Raw genomic sequence first — 21,068 nt, forward strand, 5'->3', positions numbered from 1 at the left:
GGGAAGCCCTTCAGGTACCGTGTGTGCGCTCCTGCCAAACCTGCCCCCACAGGTCAGCGACTACTGTCCACCCCGCTGGGTCCCAAAGCACTACAGGAGAGCTAGCGCTAGTGGGGTGGGCAGAGGCCATTCTCTCAGTGATGACTACTGGTAGCTCTTAGCAGGAACCAATGTAATGCCAATCCATAGAACTCTTAACTAACGTGACACCCACCAGAGGAAAACTGTGGTCATTGGACTCTGGTTTACTTAGCCCCCCCTCCATGAAGCCAACAGCACACCCCCCCCCCCCCCCAAACGCTGACCCCCCAGTCACATTCGGTTTGGACATAACCGACCCTGAGACGCCTCAGCGTCTCTGCGTTAGAGCCCCACCCACACTGGCAGCAAGCCTTTTTTTGACTGGCAGTTGCTACGGTTGTACGGCAGTTGTAAACAAATTCACCTGCTCTTCATTTCAATAGCACCTCTTGTACAATCAATATTGATTGTTTAAAGTATCTGAGGTCATACATTTCACGAGCTCGTCCAAGTCCCGGAGTGTACGCTGCTATACTTTCAGCATAAAAGTAACTCAGATAGGTAAAGACATTTGTGAGAACATCCAAAAGTATTCTGGACTCGAGGAAAAATAAAAAAACTGCCTAAAAAATGACACCTGAAAATGTGTAATCTATATCCCACACTGACATTTCAAGCCAGACGTGTGTAAAAATACTTGCATTAATGCCCCTGTAATTGGCTCACAAACAGTAAGCAGATTTTACTACCATACCAGTTCACCGGTGAAGTTTCATATATCTGCTGCTTCCATATCCCACCCTTTTTAAATTCTTTACTGCGGTTATAGTGTACATAAAATTTTAAGACAAACCTCTGTCAATGTCAAAAACTGGGATCCAGTTTCATGGCACACATTCGCGCAAGGGCTGCTGTTGGGTTAGGTGGCCCACTTATAAACTCACCCAAAAGTGTTGAAGACCCACGCACTCGTGTAATGGTGCCATGCAGAGGTCCAGTCTTAAAATGTCTGCTTTCAAAAACTGACAAAAGTTTTGCATTCGGGTTTCAGGAAAGGAATGTGAAAGTTCAGGTACCGAAGTCAATGGTCTTCACTCCTGGTCCAGGAGAGGGTAGGGTGTGCTGGGTTTTTTGTTCGTTTTGTCGCCAAAATAGCAGCAGCCAATTCAGAATCCGAAAAACCAGGTGAGGCGAGTCAACTGTGTAATCAAGTGCCTTCATCGATCAATTAAGTACAAGAACAAGAACCAGCACGCCCTGCAGCTCTCCAGAACCACGAATGAAGACCACTGACCTCGGCACTGAGCTAGCTTTTTTTAAGAGATAGCATTTCACGTTGGCTAGCTTAAGTAACAGAAATGCATTCGGTAATGCCTTGAAAATACGAGATAAAAAAAATAAATAAAACGAGGACAACAGGCGTTCTTGTAAGAACGGTTGCTGTAAAGGCACTGCTTAAGACAAATCGGGTTTAAAACTACGCGGCAGTGTTAGAATGTGCGCTCCGGGCTCCTCTTCTCGAACGGCGAGGCCACGCGGCTCCGGTGAGATCTCAGTGAGCGTGGGGCTCAGGACCACGGGGGGCAGGACTGGGGGGGTCCTCCTCCGACAGCGCCGTCGCCAGGAAGGAGTCGGGCACGCGCTTGGCGTACTCCACCAGCGCGTAAGACTCGCGGATGTCGGACAGCCCAAACCAGAAGACGATCCAGCTGCCGTTAACGAAGCTTCCGTCGCAGTGTTTGAAGTACCTGAGAACCAGAGGAGTCACACGAATAATAATGACAATGATCGTGCTATAGAGGGAGAGGGAGGGAGGGAGGGAGGGAGAGTCTGTGTGTGTGTGTGTGTGTGTGTGTGTGAGAGACAGAGAGTGTATGTGTGTGAGAGACAGAGATAGTATGTGTGTGTGTGTGTGTGTGTGTGTGTGTGTGTGAGAGACAGAGAGTGTATGTGTGTGAGAGACAGAGATAGTATGTGTGTGTGTGTGTGTGTGTGTAAGAGAGAAGAGTGTGTGTGTGTGTGAGAGACAGAGATAGTGTGTGTGTGTGTGTGTGTGTGTAAGAGAGAAGAGTGTGTGTGTGTATGTGTGAGAGACAGAGAGAGAGTGTATGTGTGTGAGAGACAGAGATAGTGTGTGTGTGTGTGTGTGTGTGTGTGAGAGAGACAGAGAGTGTATGAAAGACAGAGATAGTGTGTGTGTGTGTGTGTGTGTGTAAGAGAGAAGAGTGTGTGTGTGTGTGTGTGTGTGTGAGAGAGACAGAGAGTGTATGTGTGTGAGAGACAGAGATAGTGTGTGTGTGTGTGTGTGTGTGTGTGTGTAAGAGAGAAGAGTGTGTGTGTGTGTGTGTGTGTGAGAGACAGAGAGAGAGATGAACGTTAATTCCCCATCAAATGGCAAGTAATTAATAATTCATCTTTTTCTTCTCATCCTCTACTTATTTTATATTCATTCATTCATTCATTATCCTAACCTGCTTATCCTGAACAGGGTCGCAGGGGGGCTGGAGCCTATCCCAGCATACATTGGAGCGAAAGGCAGGAATACACCCTGGACAGGTCGCCAGTCCATCGCAGGGCACTTATTTTATATATGTTTTATATTTAATTTAATTTTAATTGTGCTTTTTTATGTATCCCAGCATGGAAATGAGGTAGCCCCACAGCCCTATATCTCTATAGCCCTATAGCCCCACAGCCCCACAGCCCTATAGCCCCACAGCCCCACAGCCCTATAGCCCCACAGCCCTACAGCCCTATAGCCCTATAGCCCCACAGCCCTATAGCCCCACAGCCCTATAGCCCCACAGCCCTATAGCCCCACAGCCCTACAGCCCTATAGCCCCACAGCCCCACAGCCCCACAGCCCTATAGCCCCACAGCCCCATAGCCCTATAGCCCCACAGCCCTATAGCCCCATAGCCCTATAGCCCTACAGCCCTATAGCCCCACAGCCCCATAGCCCCATAGCCCTATAGCCCTATAGCCCCACAGCCCCACAGCCCTACAGCCCTATAGCCCTATAGCCCCACAGCCCCACAGCCCTATAGCCCTATAGCCCTATAGCCCTATAGCCCCACAGCCCCACAGCCCTATAGCCCTATAGCCCTATAGCCCTATAGCCCCACAGCCCCACAGCCCCATAGCCCTACAGCCCTACAGCCCCACAGCCCCTATAGCCCCACCCTGCGATCCGCAGGAATATGTCCTCTGGTCTGAGCTGTTTGCACACTGGGTCCATACAGAAGATCATTGTTGAAAGAATATACAAAGCAAAAGAAGAAAACACAAATTGTATCAAACGCGTTTAGTGATTAATTTCATTATTATAGCCCAAGTGATGGGCCAGTTTTGCTGACACGGTTTTCAAAGCGTAGTCCATCCATCCATCCATTATCCTAACCTGCTTATCCTGAACAGGGTTGCAGGGGGGCTGCAGCCTATCCCTGCATACATTGGAGCGAAAGGCAGGAATACACCCTGGACAGGTCGCCAGTCCATCGCAGGGCACTTATTTTATATATGTTTTATATTTTATTGTGCTTTTTTATGTATCCCAGCATGGAAATGAGGTAGCCCCACAGCCCTATATCCGTATAGCCCCACAGCCCTATAGCCCCACAGCTCTATAGCCCCACAGCCCTATAGCCCCACAGCCCCACAGCCCTATAGCCCCACAGCCCCACAGCCCTATAGCCCTATAGCCCCACAGCCCTACAGCCCTATAGCCCCACAGCCCCACAGCCCCATAGCCCTATAGCCCCACAGCCCCACAGCCCTACAGCCCCACAGCCCTATAGCCCTATAGCCCTATAGCCCTACAGCCCTATAGCCCCACAGCCCTATAGCCCTACAGCCCCACAGCCCTATAGCCCCACAGCCCCACAGCCCTATAGCCCCACAGCCCTATAGCCCTACAGCCCCACAGCCCCATAGCCCCACAGCCCTATAGCCCCACAGCCCTATAGCCCTATAGCCCTATAGCCCCACAGCCCCACAGCCCTATAGCCCCACAGCCCTATAGCCCTACAGCCCCACAGCCCCACAGCCCTATAGCCCCACAGCCCTATAGCCCTATAGCCCCACAGCCCTATAGCCCTATAGCCCTATAGCCCCACAGCCCCACAGCCCTATAGCCCCACAGCCCCACAGCCCTACAACCCTATAGCCCTATAGCCCTATAGCCCCACAGCCCCACAGCCCTATAGCCCCACAGCCCCACAGCCCTACAGCCCCACAGCCCTATAGCCCCACAGCCCTATAGCCCTATAGCCCCACAGCCCTATAGCCCTATAGCCCTATAGCCCCACAGCCCCACAGCCCTATAGCCCCACAGCCCTATAGCCCCACAGCCCTATAGCCCTACAGCCCCACAGCCCTATAGCCCCACAGCCCCACAGCCCTATAGCCCTATAGCCCTATAGCCCCACAGCCCTATAGCCCTACAGCCCTATAGCCCTATAGCCCTATAGCCCTATAGCCCCACAGCCCCACAGCCCTATAGCCCTATAGCCCTATAGCCCCACAGCCCCACAGCCCTACAGCCCCACAGCCCTATAGCCCCACAGCCCTATAGCCCTATAGCCCTACAGCCCCACAGCCCCACAGCCCTATAGCCCCACAGCCCTACAGCCCTATAGCCCCACAGCCCTACAGCCCTATAGCCCCACATCCCTATAGCCCCACATCCCCACAGCCCTACAGCCCCATAGCCCTATAGCCCCACAGCCCCACCCTGCGATCCGCAGCAGGGCCCGGGGCACAGCCTCACCAGGGGTTGATGTGATTGGTGGCGCGGGACCTCCAGAACAGCCTGCCCAGGTCGTGCCGGATGCTCTCCCACAGGATCTGGCTGGTGCCCTGGCCCTGCCTGCTGCTGCTCACCACAAACTTGTCCAGGTACAGGGCCCCGCCGCCCACCGGCTCCACCGTGATGAGGGCCGCCGCGCTGTACCTGCAGCGTTGCCACGGATACCCCACACTTTCACCACACGCACTAGGTATTACATTACATTACATTACATTACATGATTGGCATTTGGCAGACGCTCTTATCCAGAGCGGCGTACAACAAAGTGCATACCCATACCCAGGGAAGTATTCTTACAGTACTTTTTGAAACTGTACCTTAGTCCTCCCTCCTGATTACCCCCACCCCCCCTTTCCTATAACCCTCTTGTCTAACCCAAAAATTTTAACAATAAACATTTTTTAAATAAAAAAATTGCACTTACAATGACAGTATTTTTTTGTTTAGAACAGCACCCCATGTGTATTTTACTAGTTATGGATGTGATGCTTTAGCTTGTGGAAGAACCTATGCACTTGTAAGTCGCTTTGGATTAAAAGTGTGTAAAATGTGAATGTAAATGTAAAATGTGCTGCTGTTCCCTCAGCCCTGTGTTTCCTTCGCCCTCTCAGTCCCAAGACCAATAAGAAGAGGCTCCACCCAAATCCCAAGGGGGTTTGGCTTTGTTTGAGAACATTTTGTAGGGTTTTTAACAGGGGCTCAAAACAGTAGTCGTTTTGATCGGTTGGACAGATATAAGGTGGAGAGTGCCATGCACTCTAGTCTTAACTAGGTGGTACCAATTGGTTGCAAGACATTCATGGCCAGTTTTATGCCTTGTAATTGACCAAATAAAATTTTGAATGGAGATTCTCCAGAGAAAACACAATTTAGTCCAGGACTAAGCTTCAGTTTGTCTATGAAACTAGGAATAACAGGAATCTGATCAAATTAAAGCCATTCTGACTGGTGCTTGGGGAAAAAAGGGAAAAAAACTATTTTTTCTCTCAAAGCAGAAAATACTCCAGGTATCATTTAAAGAATACCAAACCAAAATAACACCTGCAAACACAGAACACTGTATAGTCCCCCCTGAACCTCATTTTGGACTGAGAAGCAACCCGATCTCACAGCAACTCTGAAGCTGTCTTATTCACACATGGTATCGTGTATTTGAAATACACTTTTGAAACAAGAGACGTAGTTTCTGATAAGTTAGATGGTTGGATCTATAACTGCTGAACACACATGTATCCTCTTCCGTCTTGAGTGCAGTGATCCGCACACCTTCTGAAGGTTGTTTTAACTTCTCTGAAAACTTGTTCCTGTAAGGTATATTTCTTCACTTTGCAGGTAGGCTCCTGACACCTATAGGCTTCAAGTCTTTATGCTAAGCTTACACGTTGTGTGAACATGAAAATTGAGCCAGGGTGAATGCACAAAAATGAAATGAAAATAAAATTGAACATCTGGGTAAGTCAAAAAAGGTATATTTCCCGAAATGTTGTCTGTCCTGATTTACAGTAGGTGTCTGCCAGGACTGAACTTTGTGTTCGTGGCTCCTGCATCAGCAGATGTTTTTGCCCATTCAGGGGAAGTACATGAAAACAGGTCCTATGGCTTTGTCCTTTCGTAATGATCGGTGTGGACTGACCTCACGGTTTTTCTCCAGGGCTTTGGACAGACGGAACATGGCCGAGGCGTACTCACTCTTCAGAGAGGTAGATGGAGTGCAGCCTTCCCTTTAGGGAGGCGATGTAGTCCTCGTTCAGCGTCTTCCCGAACGACTTGTTGATCAGGCCGACGAGGCGATGGAGGTCGATGTCGTCCAGACTGGTGTACCTGAGGGACACGGGCAGCGAGCGCAGGAGGCCCCCGTGACTACGAGGACAACGGTCGTAACGATGACAGCATTTTAACTCATACACAAACACACACACACACACACACTCAGTGAGCACTTTATTAGGTATTTTAGACCTCTACTGCTGTAGCCTATCCACTTAGATGCGTTCTGTGTTCAGAGGTGCTCTCCTGCATACCACGGTTGTAATGTGTGGTTATTTGCGTTTCTATCACCTTCATGTCAGCTTGTCACCAGTCTGGTGATTCTCCTTCTCTCATTAACAAGGTGATTTTGTCTGCAGAACTGCTGCTCACTGGATTTTTTGTTTGTTTTTTTTGCACCATTGTTTGCAAACTCTAGAGACTAGTGTGCGTGAAAATCCCAGGAGATCAGCAGTTTCTGAGATACTCAAACCACCCTGTCTGCCACCAACGATCATTCCACGGTCAAAGTCACTGAGATCACATGAATAAGTAGGTGTAATTAAGTAAAAGTGTTCCTAATAAAGTGCTCGGTGAGTGTACAGTACCACCACAATGGGAGCGTCAAACACAAGCTTCAGATTCTCAGCGCCCAGAAGAAACAGAAGAATACATGCCTGTGAATGGGGTCTCCGTTTTTGAACAGGGTGCCCGAGCCTACCAAAATAACACAAAACAAACATCAAACCGGGAATGCAGCAAGATTAACTTCACATCTCATACCTCACCCTTCCTGCTTGCTAAATTATCACTGTTGCAGGAACAATAACATAATTGTCACCAATACAGAATATGCAATATGTAAGAGAAGAACACCGGAAAATATGGGAAAGGCAGTCCATTATAGTGTGGAATTCACATCATATAAATTCTACCTGTTCAAACCAAGAAGTAAAGGAGTGCCATCACAATTCAGGCGACAGTAATTCACACACAAAGCTTCCCGGCAGACAGCGTGCGCACACTCAGCCATGCCGGAACATTGTGAAATCGGCGATTGCTTCCTTTCTAACCTGGATGTTTATTTTTAAACACACTGGTATTTTCTCAAAATATCCAGCCACGTATGCTGTTGTATTACATTACACATATCTGGTGTGCACGCACAGACCCATCTGACACGGACATGAGGTCACTTCAGAACTATCGGAAATAAACAGTTACCATGGTGATTATCCTTATAGCACTGAAAAGAGTAGAATGTGATTCTGTGTGTCGCTTTTTGTTGGTGCTAATTGTTGGTTGTGCTTGTAGTGCCGAGTTCTTACACATACGTGATATAAATTCCCGTTCTAAGGGCAAATTAAGTTTACTCTATTGAACTCATTTATAACATCAGGATTTTTTTCCCTGGAAAAATTCAATTTTTCCCTATTTTTGAAAATATTTTCAAAAATGAAAGAAACCACCCATGAAAGAAACACGTGGGAGTGTGAGCAGCACAGAGTGGCCAGCTGTGTCTGCAGTCCGTGATCCGTTCCACAACCCCTGCTTTCCTGATTGCTTTCAAATGGTAAATGGCCTTTATCCAAAACGCTGTACAACTGATGCTTTTTTTCATTCACCCATTCATACACACGCTCACACACCAACGGCAATTGGCTGGCATGCAAGGCACCAACCATGCTCGTCTGGAGCATTCAGGGGTTAGGTGTCTTGCTCAGGGACACCTCGACACAGGGCGGGATCGAACCGGCAACTCTGTCAATAGCGTGTCCGAAGAGGTCATGTTGATGGCGTTAGCTAGTTATAGTTATTTAGCTGAAGCCGTTATCTAAAGCGACTTACAGTTGACAAAGCAGGGGACAATTCCCCACTGGAGCAATGTGTGGTTAAGGGTCTTGCCCAACAGCTTCATGGATTTTATCGTGGCTACACTGGGGCTTGATCCATCAACCTTCTGGGTTCCAGTCATGCACCTTCGCCACTAAGCTACATGCTGTTAGCGAGCACTCACTCACCCATGGAGCTGAACAGTTGTGTCAGCAACGTGTTCACAGAGGTGATGTTGATGGTGTTAGCGAGCACTCACTCACCCTTGTAGCTGAACAGTTGTGTCAGCAACGTGTTCACAGAGGTGATGTTGATGGTGTTAGCGAGCACTCACTCACCCTTGTGGCTGAACAGTTCCGTCAGCAACGTGTTCACAGAGGTGATGTTGATGGTGTTAGCCAGCACTCACTCACCCATGGAGCTGAACAGTTGTGTCAGCAACGTGTTCACAGAGGTGATGTTGATGGTGTTAGCCAGCACTCACTCACCCTTGTAGCTGAACAGTTGTGTCAGCAACGTGTTCACAGAGGTGATGTTGATGGTGTTAGCGAGCACTCACTCACCCTTGTAGCTGAACAGTTGTGTCAGCAACGTGTTCACAGAGGTGATGTTGATGGTGTTAGCGAGCACTCACTCACCCTTGTGGCTGAACAGTTCCGTCAGCAGCGTGTTCGCAGAGGTGATGACTGCTGAGGACTCGCAGGGCAGCTGGTGGAGGACCCGGTCGATAGCGACCACCCGCTGGAGCTCAGCGGCGTCGAGCCACGTCGCCCGTGACAACATGGGCATGTCAGCGGGCAGGGTCACCTGACCCAGCACCTGGGTCCAATGAAAGAACTCATTCATTTGAATAAACTTTGATTCTTTAAATTCATAACCATATGGTCAGCAACACTTTCCAAACATCTAATTTCAGTCACCGAGCTGAGTATCAAATTAATTTTCATAAGACAAAATTCATGACATCTCTGATCGGTTTTCTTTTTTTCATTTTTTTTTTTCAAAACAATCATATGTCTTAGCAGCACTTAATGCCAGTAAATGTTCACAGTCTATATTACATTCCCCCATTAAGGGCAGCTATAGCTCTTGACTACAGTGCTGTAGACCACAAGGGTGTACTGAAAGGAAAAAATTATAAATGAATTTCAAAACCTAGGGAAAGGGTATGGTATGGTCAAGCAAGGTGTTGGCAGTTAGGCAAAGGTTCAGAGGTCAAAGGACAGCCGATTACACAGGTCTGGATTCAATCTACATTGGGCTTTCCGGTGACTAATAGACAGGTGTTGCATTCTTCATTTATGAACACACCTTTTATGAGGTCATTTTGATCACCAGTGATAACTTTGCGTCAAAGTGAAGCACAAATATTGAAGCAATCCAGCCCTAATGCCTCTTTCTTCCAGAAAGTCCCATCTCTCCAAGAGGCTATGGTGCTTGACTGGGACCTGGAAGGTTAGTGGTGTAGCCATAAGATAAGTGCAGCCGTTGGGCCCTTGAGCGAGGCCCTTGCATTGCTCCAGGGAGGATTGTCCCCTGCTTAGTCTAATCAACTGTAAGTCGCTTTGGATAAAAGCGTCAGCTAAAGAACTGCAATGTAATGTAATGCTTCAGGACGAGAGAAAGACTGAGAGAAATTCTGAGGTTCTCCCCCCAAAACCCACCTTGTGGCCCTGGTTCCGGATGCCGCCCCAGCTGTTGAGGAACATGAGTTTGAGGGGCCGCAGGACCTGGGCGATGGCGGCGGTGACGTCGACAGAATCCAGCACCACCGATCGGCCGGGCACGGTGCGGCCCACGGGGCACACCAGCGGAATGGCCCCGCAGTCCAGGGTCCACTGGAGCAGCCCGCTGTCCACCGAGATGGAGGGTCCACTGCCGTCCTCCAAGAGGGAAGGTCTACTGCCGTCCTCCAAGATGGAGGGTCTACTGCCGTCCTCCAAGAGGGAAGGTCTACTGCCGTCCTCCAAGAGGGAAGGTCTACCATCCTCCGCCGAGACGGAGGGCCTACTGCTGTCCAGGTCAGATGAAAGAGATGGTCAGGTCACTCAGGCCCACTGCAGTTTCCCCCCCTTTCTCTCTTCACTCAGGGATAACTGGCAGTTTTGGTTTGCAAAGAAATGCTTTCCACTGTGGGAGGTATGGTCATTGCGTGGACATTTCACAACAAATATTACATTAAATGGAATCAATTAATTAAATAATTACATTTCATTTTGACTGAAACTGGTATAATCTCCCTTCACACCTCCCTGCGCTGCAAGACGAAACCTTTGCCTGTAAAGCTTTCCCCAACCTGTTTGGCTCATTTTCCCCTCTCAGCCACATTTTAAAAGGTGCTTAAGACTTGAACAAGCATACATTTAACACCACGGACACTTCAGTGACATTCACACGTTGTCCTGTACTGGGTGTCATTTGAAAACGGTAAGCTCTGTTCTGGCTCCACGGCGGGGGAACAAACTCCCCGTTGAGGTCAGAACAGTAGAATCTCTTCCCACCTTCAAGCGCAAACTGAAGACGCACCTCTTCAAGCAGCACCTCTCCCCGTCCCTCCCTACCTCCCTGTGAACCTTAATTGTTGTCTTTCTGTGATTTACTTGTGTATCAGGATGTTTAGTTTGGCTAGGTATGCAGTCTTTGGCTAGGTAACGGGTTTGTTCATACACTTGCGTGTTGCGGTATTACGATTGATTTAAAAAAAGATGATCAAATAGGCACTGGTCCTTATCGTTGTTGTGCAGGTAGCAGTTGAAATTGTACTTCCCTCTAGGGTCTTTCAGCGCACTTATCCCTGGTTATGGGTATGCACTTTGTTGTACGTCGCTCTGGATAAGAGCGTCTGCCAAATGCCTTTAATGTAATGTAATGTAATGTAATGTAATGTAATGTAAGATAATGTAATGTAATGTAACGTAATGTAATGTAATGTAATGTAACGTAATGTAATGTAATGTAACGGTAAGCAGTAAGGCGACTCAGGTGAGCCCCACCTGGAGTCCGCCGGCGTGTCCTGAACGAGGAGGAGGACCTCGGAGCTGAAGAAGGGCATGACACTGGCCGAGTTGTTCTGAAGCACCTCGCTGAGAGCCTGGCAGTGCTGGACCAGACTGGACCTGGGGTCCAGGGCCTCGTCCGCCGGCGCCAGCCCCATCACCACCACGGGTTTCATATCCATCCGCTGCAAGAAGGAGAGCCCGAACCCCAGGCTCTGCAGCATCTCCCTGCTCTCGAACACCGACGGGTCCACCTGGGAACGGGAAAGGGACAATTTTGGGACATCAAGCTGCTTCGCCCGCCAGACTTACATTGAGGTTTTTACATTACATTAATGGCATTGGGCAGACACTCTGATCCAGAGCAACGTACAGTTGATTAGACTAAGCAGGAGACAATGTGCCCCTGGAGCAATGCAGGGTTAAGGGCCTTGCTCAAGGGCCCAACGGCTGTGCGGATCTTATTGTGGCTACACCGGGATTTGAACCACCAACCTTGCCTATCCCAGTCATTTACTTTAACCACTATGCTACAGGCCACCCTATTTTTTTGTATGGGGAATCTCCATTGAGAATTGAATTTAAGACTAGGACTACGCTTTGAGGCGGCATGGATGGTGCAGTGGGTAGCACTGCCGCCTCACAGCAAGGAGGTCCTGGGTTTGAATCCCCGTCGGCCGGGGCCTCTCTGTGCGGAGTTTGCATGTTCTCCACGTGTCTGCGTGGGTTTCCTCCGGGTACTCCGGTTTCCTCCCACAGTCCAAAGACATGCAGGTTAGGCTGATTGGAGAGTCTAAAATTGCCCATAGGTGTGTGCCCTGTGATGGACTGGCGACCTGTCCAGGGTGTATTCCTGCCTTTCGCCCAATGTATGCTGGGATAGGCTCCAGCCCCCCTGCGACCCTGTTCAGGATAAGCGGGTTAAGATAATGGATGGATGGATGGACTACGCTTTGAAAACCGTGTCAGCAAAACTGGCCCATCACTTGGGCTATAATAATGAAATTAATCACTAAACGCGTTTGATACAATTTGTGTTTTCTTCTTTTGCTTTGTATATTCTTTCAACAATGATCTTCTGTATGGACCCAGTGTGCAAACAGCTCAGACCAGAGGACATATTCCTGAAGTATATCGGAGTGGTTGTGCCTTTTTAGCTCATAATGAATAAGGTGAGGCTGTGGATCGATCATCTGATTTTAGCTCACCACTACCTTCTCTGAAGTTTTACAGCTATGGTGCCAATAATGCTTTTATTTTCACCCTGAATATGAATGATGTTAAGAGGTTTAAGGACGGAATATAAAATTCCTTCTCAAATGCAAAACCTTTAAATTGTTAAATACTATTTGGTTAAAGTTCAATAGTGTCGTGCTAAATTCAGTCGTATGTTAAATGGTAATACGCGCCTTATAATAGCCTAGAATTTCATCAGAAATAACCCTCGACAGCTTTTTCTGATCAAATTATCGAGACAATTCTGAAAATCATTTACAGTCGATGGTACCGTGAGGTTTTTTTTTTTTTTCTTTTTTTTTTTTTGAAGTTCCATCATGTTAGACGGCGAGCTTTCACATATATGGGGAACCGATATGAATATGAATGCTACTGCTCGGTAATTAATCCAGTTAAACTATAAATAGCCTACGACAAAATATAACGTACGAGCAAGCACGCTAACTTTGCAGTCACCGGCCTCAGAACGCAGTTCGTTTCTGTGTGAAATCGGACTGACTTACCTCAATTACCGCAAAAGCAGGAGATTGCGATACATTTGCTTTCTGGAATTGCGTTAGCCAGTAGCGGGCTTCCCTTGGGTCTCCGCCGATTTCGCTGAGAAATGCCTTCACGTCCCGGTAAATGAGCGTGCGGTTTGACAGCGCATGACGGTCGGCGGCAGCCAGGGACCCCGGCCCGTCCGGCTGGGCCAGACAAGCCGGGATTTTGCTCCGGTGACCCGCGTCGCCCCGAGAGCTCATGTGCCGCTGCAAATCCGGGAACACCCGTCGACTCTTGTTTAGGATCGGTGCTGTAGGCTGGGACAGAAGTTTACCGGCTATGATCATGGCTCGACGGCTGGAGGTGCCAGTGTTGACTTTTGCCATGCTCTCTTCTTTGGTTTCCCGTTACGCAGGTCGACCGGTTCATAAGGACATCGTACATTACCAGTGTGGAGTTACCATGTAGTACCCTAGCTCCGCCGACAAAGGCGTGGTTAAAGCGGCTTGGGGAGGGGGCAATACGATTAGTAAGGGTTTTCTTTTTGGGTTTTTTTTGTTGAGGTAGCAGGTTCACCCTGCTTGGCCCCGTTTTTATAGTCTACGCAAGTTTCTAGTCTGCGATTTTTTCACAGGCTAAAACATTACAAACGCGGAAATATGATTTTTAGGCAGTGGTCTCATAACGACCTCTGTATAGGTTGTAACATAAATACAGGCAAAGCCTACATATATGGTACATTTTACTCACATTTGTTTTAACTTTACTTTTTAGTGTGATGAGGGACTGACAATGTCAAATGTTTTTTCATGAAATGTTTTAGTTCCTAAAGATCTTAGTTTGTATATTACAGCGCAAAATCCCCGTTAGCAAGTCCGTTAATGTCCAGTTGGACAGATTACAGCAAAGCATGCAAACTACAAGTTTGACTCCAGCTTTTAATCATTCTTATCCACTCTCATTTGGAAAATCCCACATTCAGAGTTGCAAGAATTACTCAATATTGCGCTAATCTGTGTCACTAATAATTTAAGAGAAACCCATTAGGACTGTATGTATACAGTAGGCTATATATGCATTTAAACATTCCTGAGCAACTCTAGACTAAAAATTCCAGTGAGCACAAAATAATTGATACCATTGAAGCGGACCAATTTCCTGTTTTCTGAGACCGATGAAGATGGAAAATAATTTGTGTTTAGTTGTATTAAAAACTGAAGTATGAGCACAACAGGTTGGCATTAAGAATTTAAATAATACATTTGTGCATATACATTTATGAACAACAGAAAACATAGAAAACAGAGAAAGGTCTAGGCCTAAATTCAAATGGCGTGTGTATGTTTACCAGCATATATCTATCTGGGTTAGATCTCAACAGTCCACCGGCCCAAGTCACCATTGTTTCTGGAAACTCATCCATTCGTACACTTACACAGGAAGAGCTAAGTGCCATGTGCCATTCCTGGGATGTGTAATGGAGGATCCTTATTCAATAAACGTTATTGCAGTAAGGTGGCAGCAATATTTTAGAACAACCCCAAAGCTACAACTTTCAAGCTACATCGTAAAAAATGTTTGGATCACATTTTAATGTAGGAAAACATTTGCACAGCCTGACAACACCATGAAAACAGAACTTCCATCCATCCATCCATTTATCCATCATCTAACCTGCTTTTTCCTGGTCAGGGTCACAGGGAGGTGTGGGAGCCTATCCCAGCATGCACTGGGCGAGAGGTAGGAATAAACCTTGGACAGGTTGCCAGTCCAAAACAGAGGGTACACTCACACCATTCAGTCACACACTCATCTCTTCAATTCAGAGTGAGGACACAACATTTCACAGCCTAAAATAAAAACGACAAAAAGCTTGGCTAGCCGAGAAGCTTCTTCAGAACGGCTCAGTCCAGAGTCGCAGTGAAAGCTGGAGATAGTGGCAGTGAGGGCCTGGCTTCCTGTGACTGAATGTAGATTTGGGGACACAATCCTCTGTTCCCCTGAAACCCAGGGGCCCCCTGTCCTCCTGAAATGAACCAGAGACCCCTGTCCCCCAAAACCCCCGGGGGTCCCCCTGAAATATCCAGAGCGCCCCTGTCCCCCTGAATCCCCAGGCGTCACCCTGTCCCCCTGAAATGAACCAGAGACCCCTGTCCCCCAAAACCCCCAGGGGTCCCCCTGAATCCCCAGGCGTCCCCCTAAAACCCAGGTTCCCCTGTCCCCCGAAAACCCCCCAGGCGTCACCCTGTCCCCCTGAAATGAACCAGAGACCCCTGTCCCCCAAAACCCCCAGGGGTCCCCCTGAATCCCCAGGCGTCCCCCTAAAACCCAGGTTCCCCTGTCCCCCGAAAACCCCCCAGGCGTCACCCTGTCCCCCTGAAATGAACCAGAGACCCCTGTCCCCCAAAACCCCCAGGGGTCCCCCTGAATCCCCAGGCGTCCCCCTAAAACCCAGGTTCCCCTGTCCCCCGAAAACCCCCCAGGCGTCACCCTGTCCCCCTGAAATGAACCAGAGACCCCTGTCCCCCAAAACCCCCAGGGGTCCCCCTGAATCCCCAGGCGTCCCCCTAAAACCCAGGTTCCCCTGTCCCCCGAAAACCCCCCAGGCGTCACCCTGTCCCCCTGAAATGAACCAGAGACCCCTGTCCCCCAAAACCCCCAGGGGTCCCCCTGAATCCCCAGGCGTCCCCCTAAAACCCAGGTTCCCCTGTCCCCCGAAAACCCCCCAGGCGTCACCCTGTCCCCCTGAAATGAACCAGAGACCCCTGTCCCCCAAAACCCCCAGGGGTCCCCCTGAATCCCCAGGCGTCCCCCTAAAACCCAGGTTCCCCTGTCCCCCGAAAACCCCCCAGGCGTCACCCTGTCCCCCCTGAATCCCCGGGGAGCCCCCCCCACCCTGTCCCCCCTGAATCCCCGGGGAGCCCCCCTGAATCCCCCCCCCACCCCCCCCCAGACCGTTCGGTCACTTGTCCTGAAAGTCGTCCTCGGACTCGGAGTCCCGGCCCTTCTTGCGGTTGTGCTCGGCCATGACGACGGCGGCCGCCACGGTGACCAGCACGGTGACGGTGATGACCAGCACGGTGGCGGTCTCGGCCAGGCACAGCCGGCCGTCCACCTCGGCCAGCGCCGCCCCGGCCAGCGCCGGCGGCCCGCGGCAGGTGACGTTGGCGTAGTCGTCCACGGCGAGCCTCCGCACGCGGCGCAGCTTGCCGAAGGCGTGGTGCAGGTCGCAGTCGCAGCTCCAGGGGTTCCCCGCCAGCCGCAGCCGCGTGCCCGGCGTCCGCAGGCTCAGGAGGGCCGCGAAGGGCAGGCGCTCCAGCCGGTTGTCCTCCAGGCCCAGGAGGGACAGCGCGCGCAGGGACCCCAGGGCCTCGCCGGAGATCTCCGCCAGGCTGTTGTTGCCCAGCAGCAGCACCTCCAGGCTCAGCAGCGCGCCGACCGGCAGGGCGGCCAGCCGGTTGCCGTGGAGACGGAGGTGCCGCAGGCGGGCGAGGCCCCGCAGGGCCCCCGGGGCCACGGTCCGCAGGCGGTTCCCGCCGAGGTCCAGCCTCTCCAGGCTCTCCAGGCCGTCCAGGCTGGGAGCGTCCAGGCGCTCCAGGGCGTTCCCGGCCAGCCGGAGCTCCCGCAGAGCGGACAGGCACTCGGAGAAGTCTGCGGGGAGCCGGCGGAGCTCGTTGCCGCTCAGGTCCAGCTTCTCCAGGAGGTACAGGTGGCAGAACGCCTGGAGGAGCAACGGCAGCTGTTCAGAACCTCGGGGCGGCAGCGCTGTACGATGGGTAACGCTGTCAGCGCCCGATGTGACCGCAAGCTGAGCTACCGTAAAAGTGCCATATGGCGCTCTCGACCTTATACCTTTTCAACCGATCAAAATGACTGCTGTATTATTGTTTTGAGCCCCTATTAAAACCCTACAAATTGTTCTCAATTTTCCAGCCAAAGCCAAAACCCCTTGAGATTTGGGCGGAGCCACTTCATATTGGGCTTGGGACTGAAAGGGTTAAAGAACTGGGCTTGCGCCCGAAAGGTTGCAGGTTCAATTCCAAGGTAGGACACCTATCCTTGTAACCTTGACCACTGCACTTAACCTGCATTGCTTTAGAATATATCCAGCTGTACTTGAAAACTATGTAAAAATACAAATCAACCAACTCTTTTTTTTATATGCAATGTTCTTGTTTCCAAATAAGTTGCACATGAAAAAATTAGGTTTGCTTAATTTTACAACTTTTGCAAATGCTAGACCAATTATTCCTGGTCCTGGAGAGCCACAGGTTGTGCTGGGTTTTGTTTTCGCTGGCAACCAATTCAGACCCAAGAAACTGGGTGAGGTGAGTTAATTGGTCAATTAGAGCAGTTAATTACAGGTAAGTGCTGAGTAACAAAAGCCAGCACACCATGCGGTTCTCCAGAACAAGGGATCAACATGAACGTGCTGGGATTAGAATTTAAAATTATAACTAGTTTGAAACATCGCTCTCATAGCTGGTCCAGACCAGTCTGGCCACCGGCCCGTATCACCTTGTTCTGTAGGACCTGGAGTCCAGCGTTGGACAGAACCAGGATCCTGAGGGACCACAGATGGTTGAAAGATAGGTGCGGCAGTTTGGCCAGCTTGTTGTCCCTGAGATCCAGGTACCGGGTGCTGTGGGGCAGGCCTTGGGGGACCTGGGTGAGGCCTTCGGCATGGCAGTCCACCCAGGCTGAAGACCCGTGGCAGGGGCGGTCGGGGGGGCACTGTTCGGAGCCCACCCCCAGGGGGGGACTGAGGAGCAGAAGGGCGAGGGCGCTGAGCATCTTTTGGGGAACGCAACCAACTGCCAGGGAGACCTCCGCCACGTCTCACCCCAAGATGGGGAGCTCACCTTCACCTGGAGAAGGTCTGACCTCTGGACGTCTGCGGAAAAGCACATTGCACATTCAGATTGTATTTATTTTTTTGTAAGTCCAAATGAATTCCAAAAATAATAATAATAATAATAATAATAATAATAATAATAAATGTTTTAAATGAACCAATCCCATTCACAAAAGACAAAATAAAAGTCATTCAAATGCCCATGGCTTCACCGAGGAAAGAACATTAGGTCGACTGTTGACAGATCACATAAGGTCAGCAGCTTAGGTCGCTAGTTTTGTGAATGGTGTGCCATTAAATTCTGTAAATTTGGAAAGTGTGCCACGGAAGGAAAAAGGTTGTAAAACGCTGGCCTAGTACAGCTATTTCGAGACACCGGGAAGGTTAATGCGAGGGAGAGCGAGATTTCCCGTGAGAGAAGAGTGATGTAAAAGGATTATATAGGCTAAACAGAGGGATCAGGGAAAAAGCGACAGTTCTCGGCGGACGCAGCTCGGTCATGCGGGCGCAGTCGCACGCAGTTCCTGCTGATACTGGACCGCAGACAACATAAAAACGATAACATTAAAAACAGCCAGAACATGAGTGCAGCCACAGATTAGAATAGCGACATCTTTGGGCAAACTGAGCGCGCGCCCCGCTGACACGCTCACGGGTTTCTCTGCGTTTTAATTCATCTAAAGGAGCCAAAAACCTAATTTTCTCAGATTCCTAGCTTCTGCTAGGTTTTCTATTTTCTTTTAAATTTACACCGGACGGAATCCGGCATTGAGGCTACTGTTTACAACTCCCCGCATCATTTTATAGTAATGAATAACAATGACCAATACTAAATGGTCCAGATTTTAGTTGTCAATGCAATGACCTTCACTTCTTATTCTCTTGATCTGTGCGGAAACAGTTCTATGGCAATGTGTCCACGTTGTTTCTATACAAAAGATCTTTCCAGAACAAAAATTAAAGGAATAGAATAAAAAACCTCACGCTAAACCTCAATTACCTTTGCGAGGCAGCTCAAAGTATTTTATCCGCTTTTCTCCTTTAAACTGAAATCATGAACCATAAATAGCCAGAGGCCTAAGGCACCACACATTAATAGAACAGAATAAAAATGACAATTAGAAAATTCACACAAATATTATTCAAAATTAAGGCGAGCTTTCCATTTTTAAACTGTGCTGTAGCTGCAAGGCACATTAATTAATTGTGAATTAAAATAGCCATTTAGTAATAATGGGTTTTATATAACATGCCAATGTAAGCATTTAATTTAACTTGTAGCCTATACAGTTCGTACTAAATTTAGCATCTTTGCTACTAACGTCAGGTGATTACAGACGCGTTGACATTTTCAGTTGGTCGTACATACAACGCATCTTTGCAGAGATCCCGGTAAGCTATATTTTGATCAGATAACTTGGCCAATTTTTTAAATGTGCATCTGACGTTGTGTTCATAATGTCCATTGACGTGTCTTCTGCCTAACACAAAGATTAATCCTCAGTGAACCGAAGTGCACTCCACACAATTTTATATTTGACTCCTACAAACAGTATTACAAAGTATTATTTCACGGTCATCGCCTTGGCAACCAGCTGTCCCACAACGCGCTTAATTTGTGTGACATAAATGGCATAACCTACTGTTCTTTATGAACATAATCCTGACTGGGTGTTTGATGATACATTCCGTCGTGTGTTTTAACTGGCCTGCTTAGGCTACATCGGGTCAACGGACTCAACATTGTCATTCACACATCAGAAATCCGCAGCCTATACTTACCCTTACAGAACCGCCAACGGGGTGCGTTTCCAAATGCGCGCTGTTGACCAAATAGTTGAAAAATAAGACTTCAGTGTCTTCATGTTAGAGATGTCTTCAGCCTCCAACTCTTCTGGACAGGACTGAAAGGTCCCGCCCAAAACAATAAATGGAAAAGTGGCGGTGAAACAAGAATCCCCATTGATCTAAATAATAAATTAAATGTCACGTTGATAAGTAAATGGCAGGGGTACAGTTTCTAAACAGTCTGCGCTATTGTTTTGCCACTACGCTATGACAATGGAAAAGCTCCTCGGAGAAAAAAATACATTATTGAACAGGTTTACAATGGCTGTCCAGCGTCTATGGCACGCAAACAATTAATGTGAGTCATGTTTTGTTTGCAAGAAGAAGAAAAAAACAACCAATGTAGTTAATTTAAGCAGAGTTGTTGCGCTAATTCAATTTTTACAAACGGACAGCATCGGAAATTACCCTAAAACCCGTCCTTGCCATGCGCCCCAACACCAGCAGATGCCCTACTCTATTACGACCGACGCAATTTGTAAGCGTGGATTAATTCGCGCACACCCATACCGTGGCAACATTTCACAATCAATTACGCCCTCTGCCGGTCTGCCGTCAGAATTTATAGGGGAGCCGGACGTATAAAATGCGCAGAATATCTGGAATTCGGTCTAGATGAGACATATATTTACACATCAGATACATAAGCGCAGTTTTAAGACCTGCATTAAATAAATGTTCCATTACGCTTGTAGCAAATATAGATGGGCTAGGCCGACATTCTATTTATTCACTCAATCATCTTAGACTGCACAAACCCCCGAGGTATCGGGTCAGTAGGCTATACTGCCCATTCTCTGATTATCGTAAGTGCCCGGTGGACACTCAAAATGTTTTTTACTCCTTAGTGCATGCTATTTTTCGGTTTGGTGTTTGATATGTGTTGTGGCAGGCATACTTCTATGCTATTCAGTACCCGCGTTATTGCTTTTTGTGACAGGCTGTTAATTTAATTGACAGCGCTACGATGGAGACGTCTATGTAACTCAGGCAAATATGAAATATAATATAATAACCATAATATACTGCCATGGTCACCAGAATAAAGTGCATATACGTCTGAGAACATGCCCGCGATGTTCTAAACGGCAATGATCCACCCAACGATCCACTCTAACAAAAAATAAAAAAGGTAAGCAGAAAGTGTTTTTAAAAAAAGGCTACCCAGGTGCATACAATAGGCTATTTTGCCTATAGGCAACTTAACCATTGTTGACACCAACATTTCATAGTGGAAAACGCC

At 48.6% G+C, this 21,068-nt stretch overlaps 2 protein-coding genes across 2 annotated transcripts; both read right to left on the reverse strand.

Annotated features, from left to right (window-relative positions):
• Positions 1-331: 331 nt before the first annotated feature.
• nags (N-acetylglutamate synthase) lies at positions 332-13,523 on the reverse strand. The gene is made up of 8 exons (XM_061224824.1): positions 13,143-13,523; positions 11,401-11,657; positions 10,072-10,420; positions 9,046-9,226; positions 7,252-7,291; positions 6,518-6,649; positions 4,790-4,972; positions 332-1,769 (listed from the first exon to the last, which is right to left on the reverse strand). Exons 1-8 carry the CDS (start codon positions 13,506-13,508, stop codon positions 1,574-1,576), a joined length of 1,704 nt encoding a protein of 567 aa, XP_061080808.1. The 5' UTR covers positions 13,509-13,523; the 3' UTR covers positions 332-1,573.
• Positions 13,524-16,084: 2,561 nt separating this feature from the next.
• On the reverse strand, positions 16,085-17,916 carry si:ch211-237i5.4 (chondroadherin-like protein). Its single transcript, XM_061224753.1, has 2 exons — positions 17,641-17,916; positions 16,085-16,843 (listed from the first exon to the last, which is right to left on the reverse strand). The coding sequence occupies exons 1-2, from the start codon at positions 17,914-17,916 to the stop codon at positions 16,085-16,087; spliced, it is 1,035 nt and encodes a 344-aa protein (XP_061080737.1).
• Between the last annotated feature and the right edge of the window lie 3,152 nt (positions 17,917-21,068).

The sequence above is a fragment of the Conger conger genome, chromosome 16 (genome assembly GCF_963514075.1).
Source record: "Conger conger chromosome 16, fConCon1.1, whole genome shotgun sequence".
Taxonomy (NCBI): Eukaryota; Metazoa; Chordata; class Actinopteri; order Anguilliformes; family Congridae; genus Conger; species Conger conger.

Coding starts and splice junctions, on each gene's coding strand:
- nags (XM_061224824.1), bottom strand. CDS start 13,508: ATGGCAAAAGTCAACACTGGCACCTCCAGCCGTCGAGCCATGATCATA. Junction 6,650..7,251: donor AACGGAGACCCCATTCACAG/GCATGTATTCTT, acceptor CGTGTCCCTCAG/GTACACCAGTCTGGACGACA. Junction 1,770..4,789: donor ACCAATCACATCAACCCCTG/GTGAGGCTGTGC, acceptor TCTGGTTCTCAG/GTACTTCAAACACTGCGACG.
- si:ch211-237i5.4 (XM_061224753.1), bottom strand. CDS start 17,916: ATGCTCAGCGCCCTCGCCCTTCTGCTCCTCAGTCCCCCCCTGGGGGTG. Junction 16,844..17,640: donor TCCAGGTCCTACAGAACAAG/GTGATACGGGCC, acceptor TTGCTCCTCCAG/GCGTTCTGCCACCTGTACCT.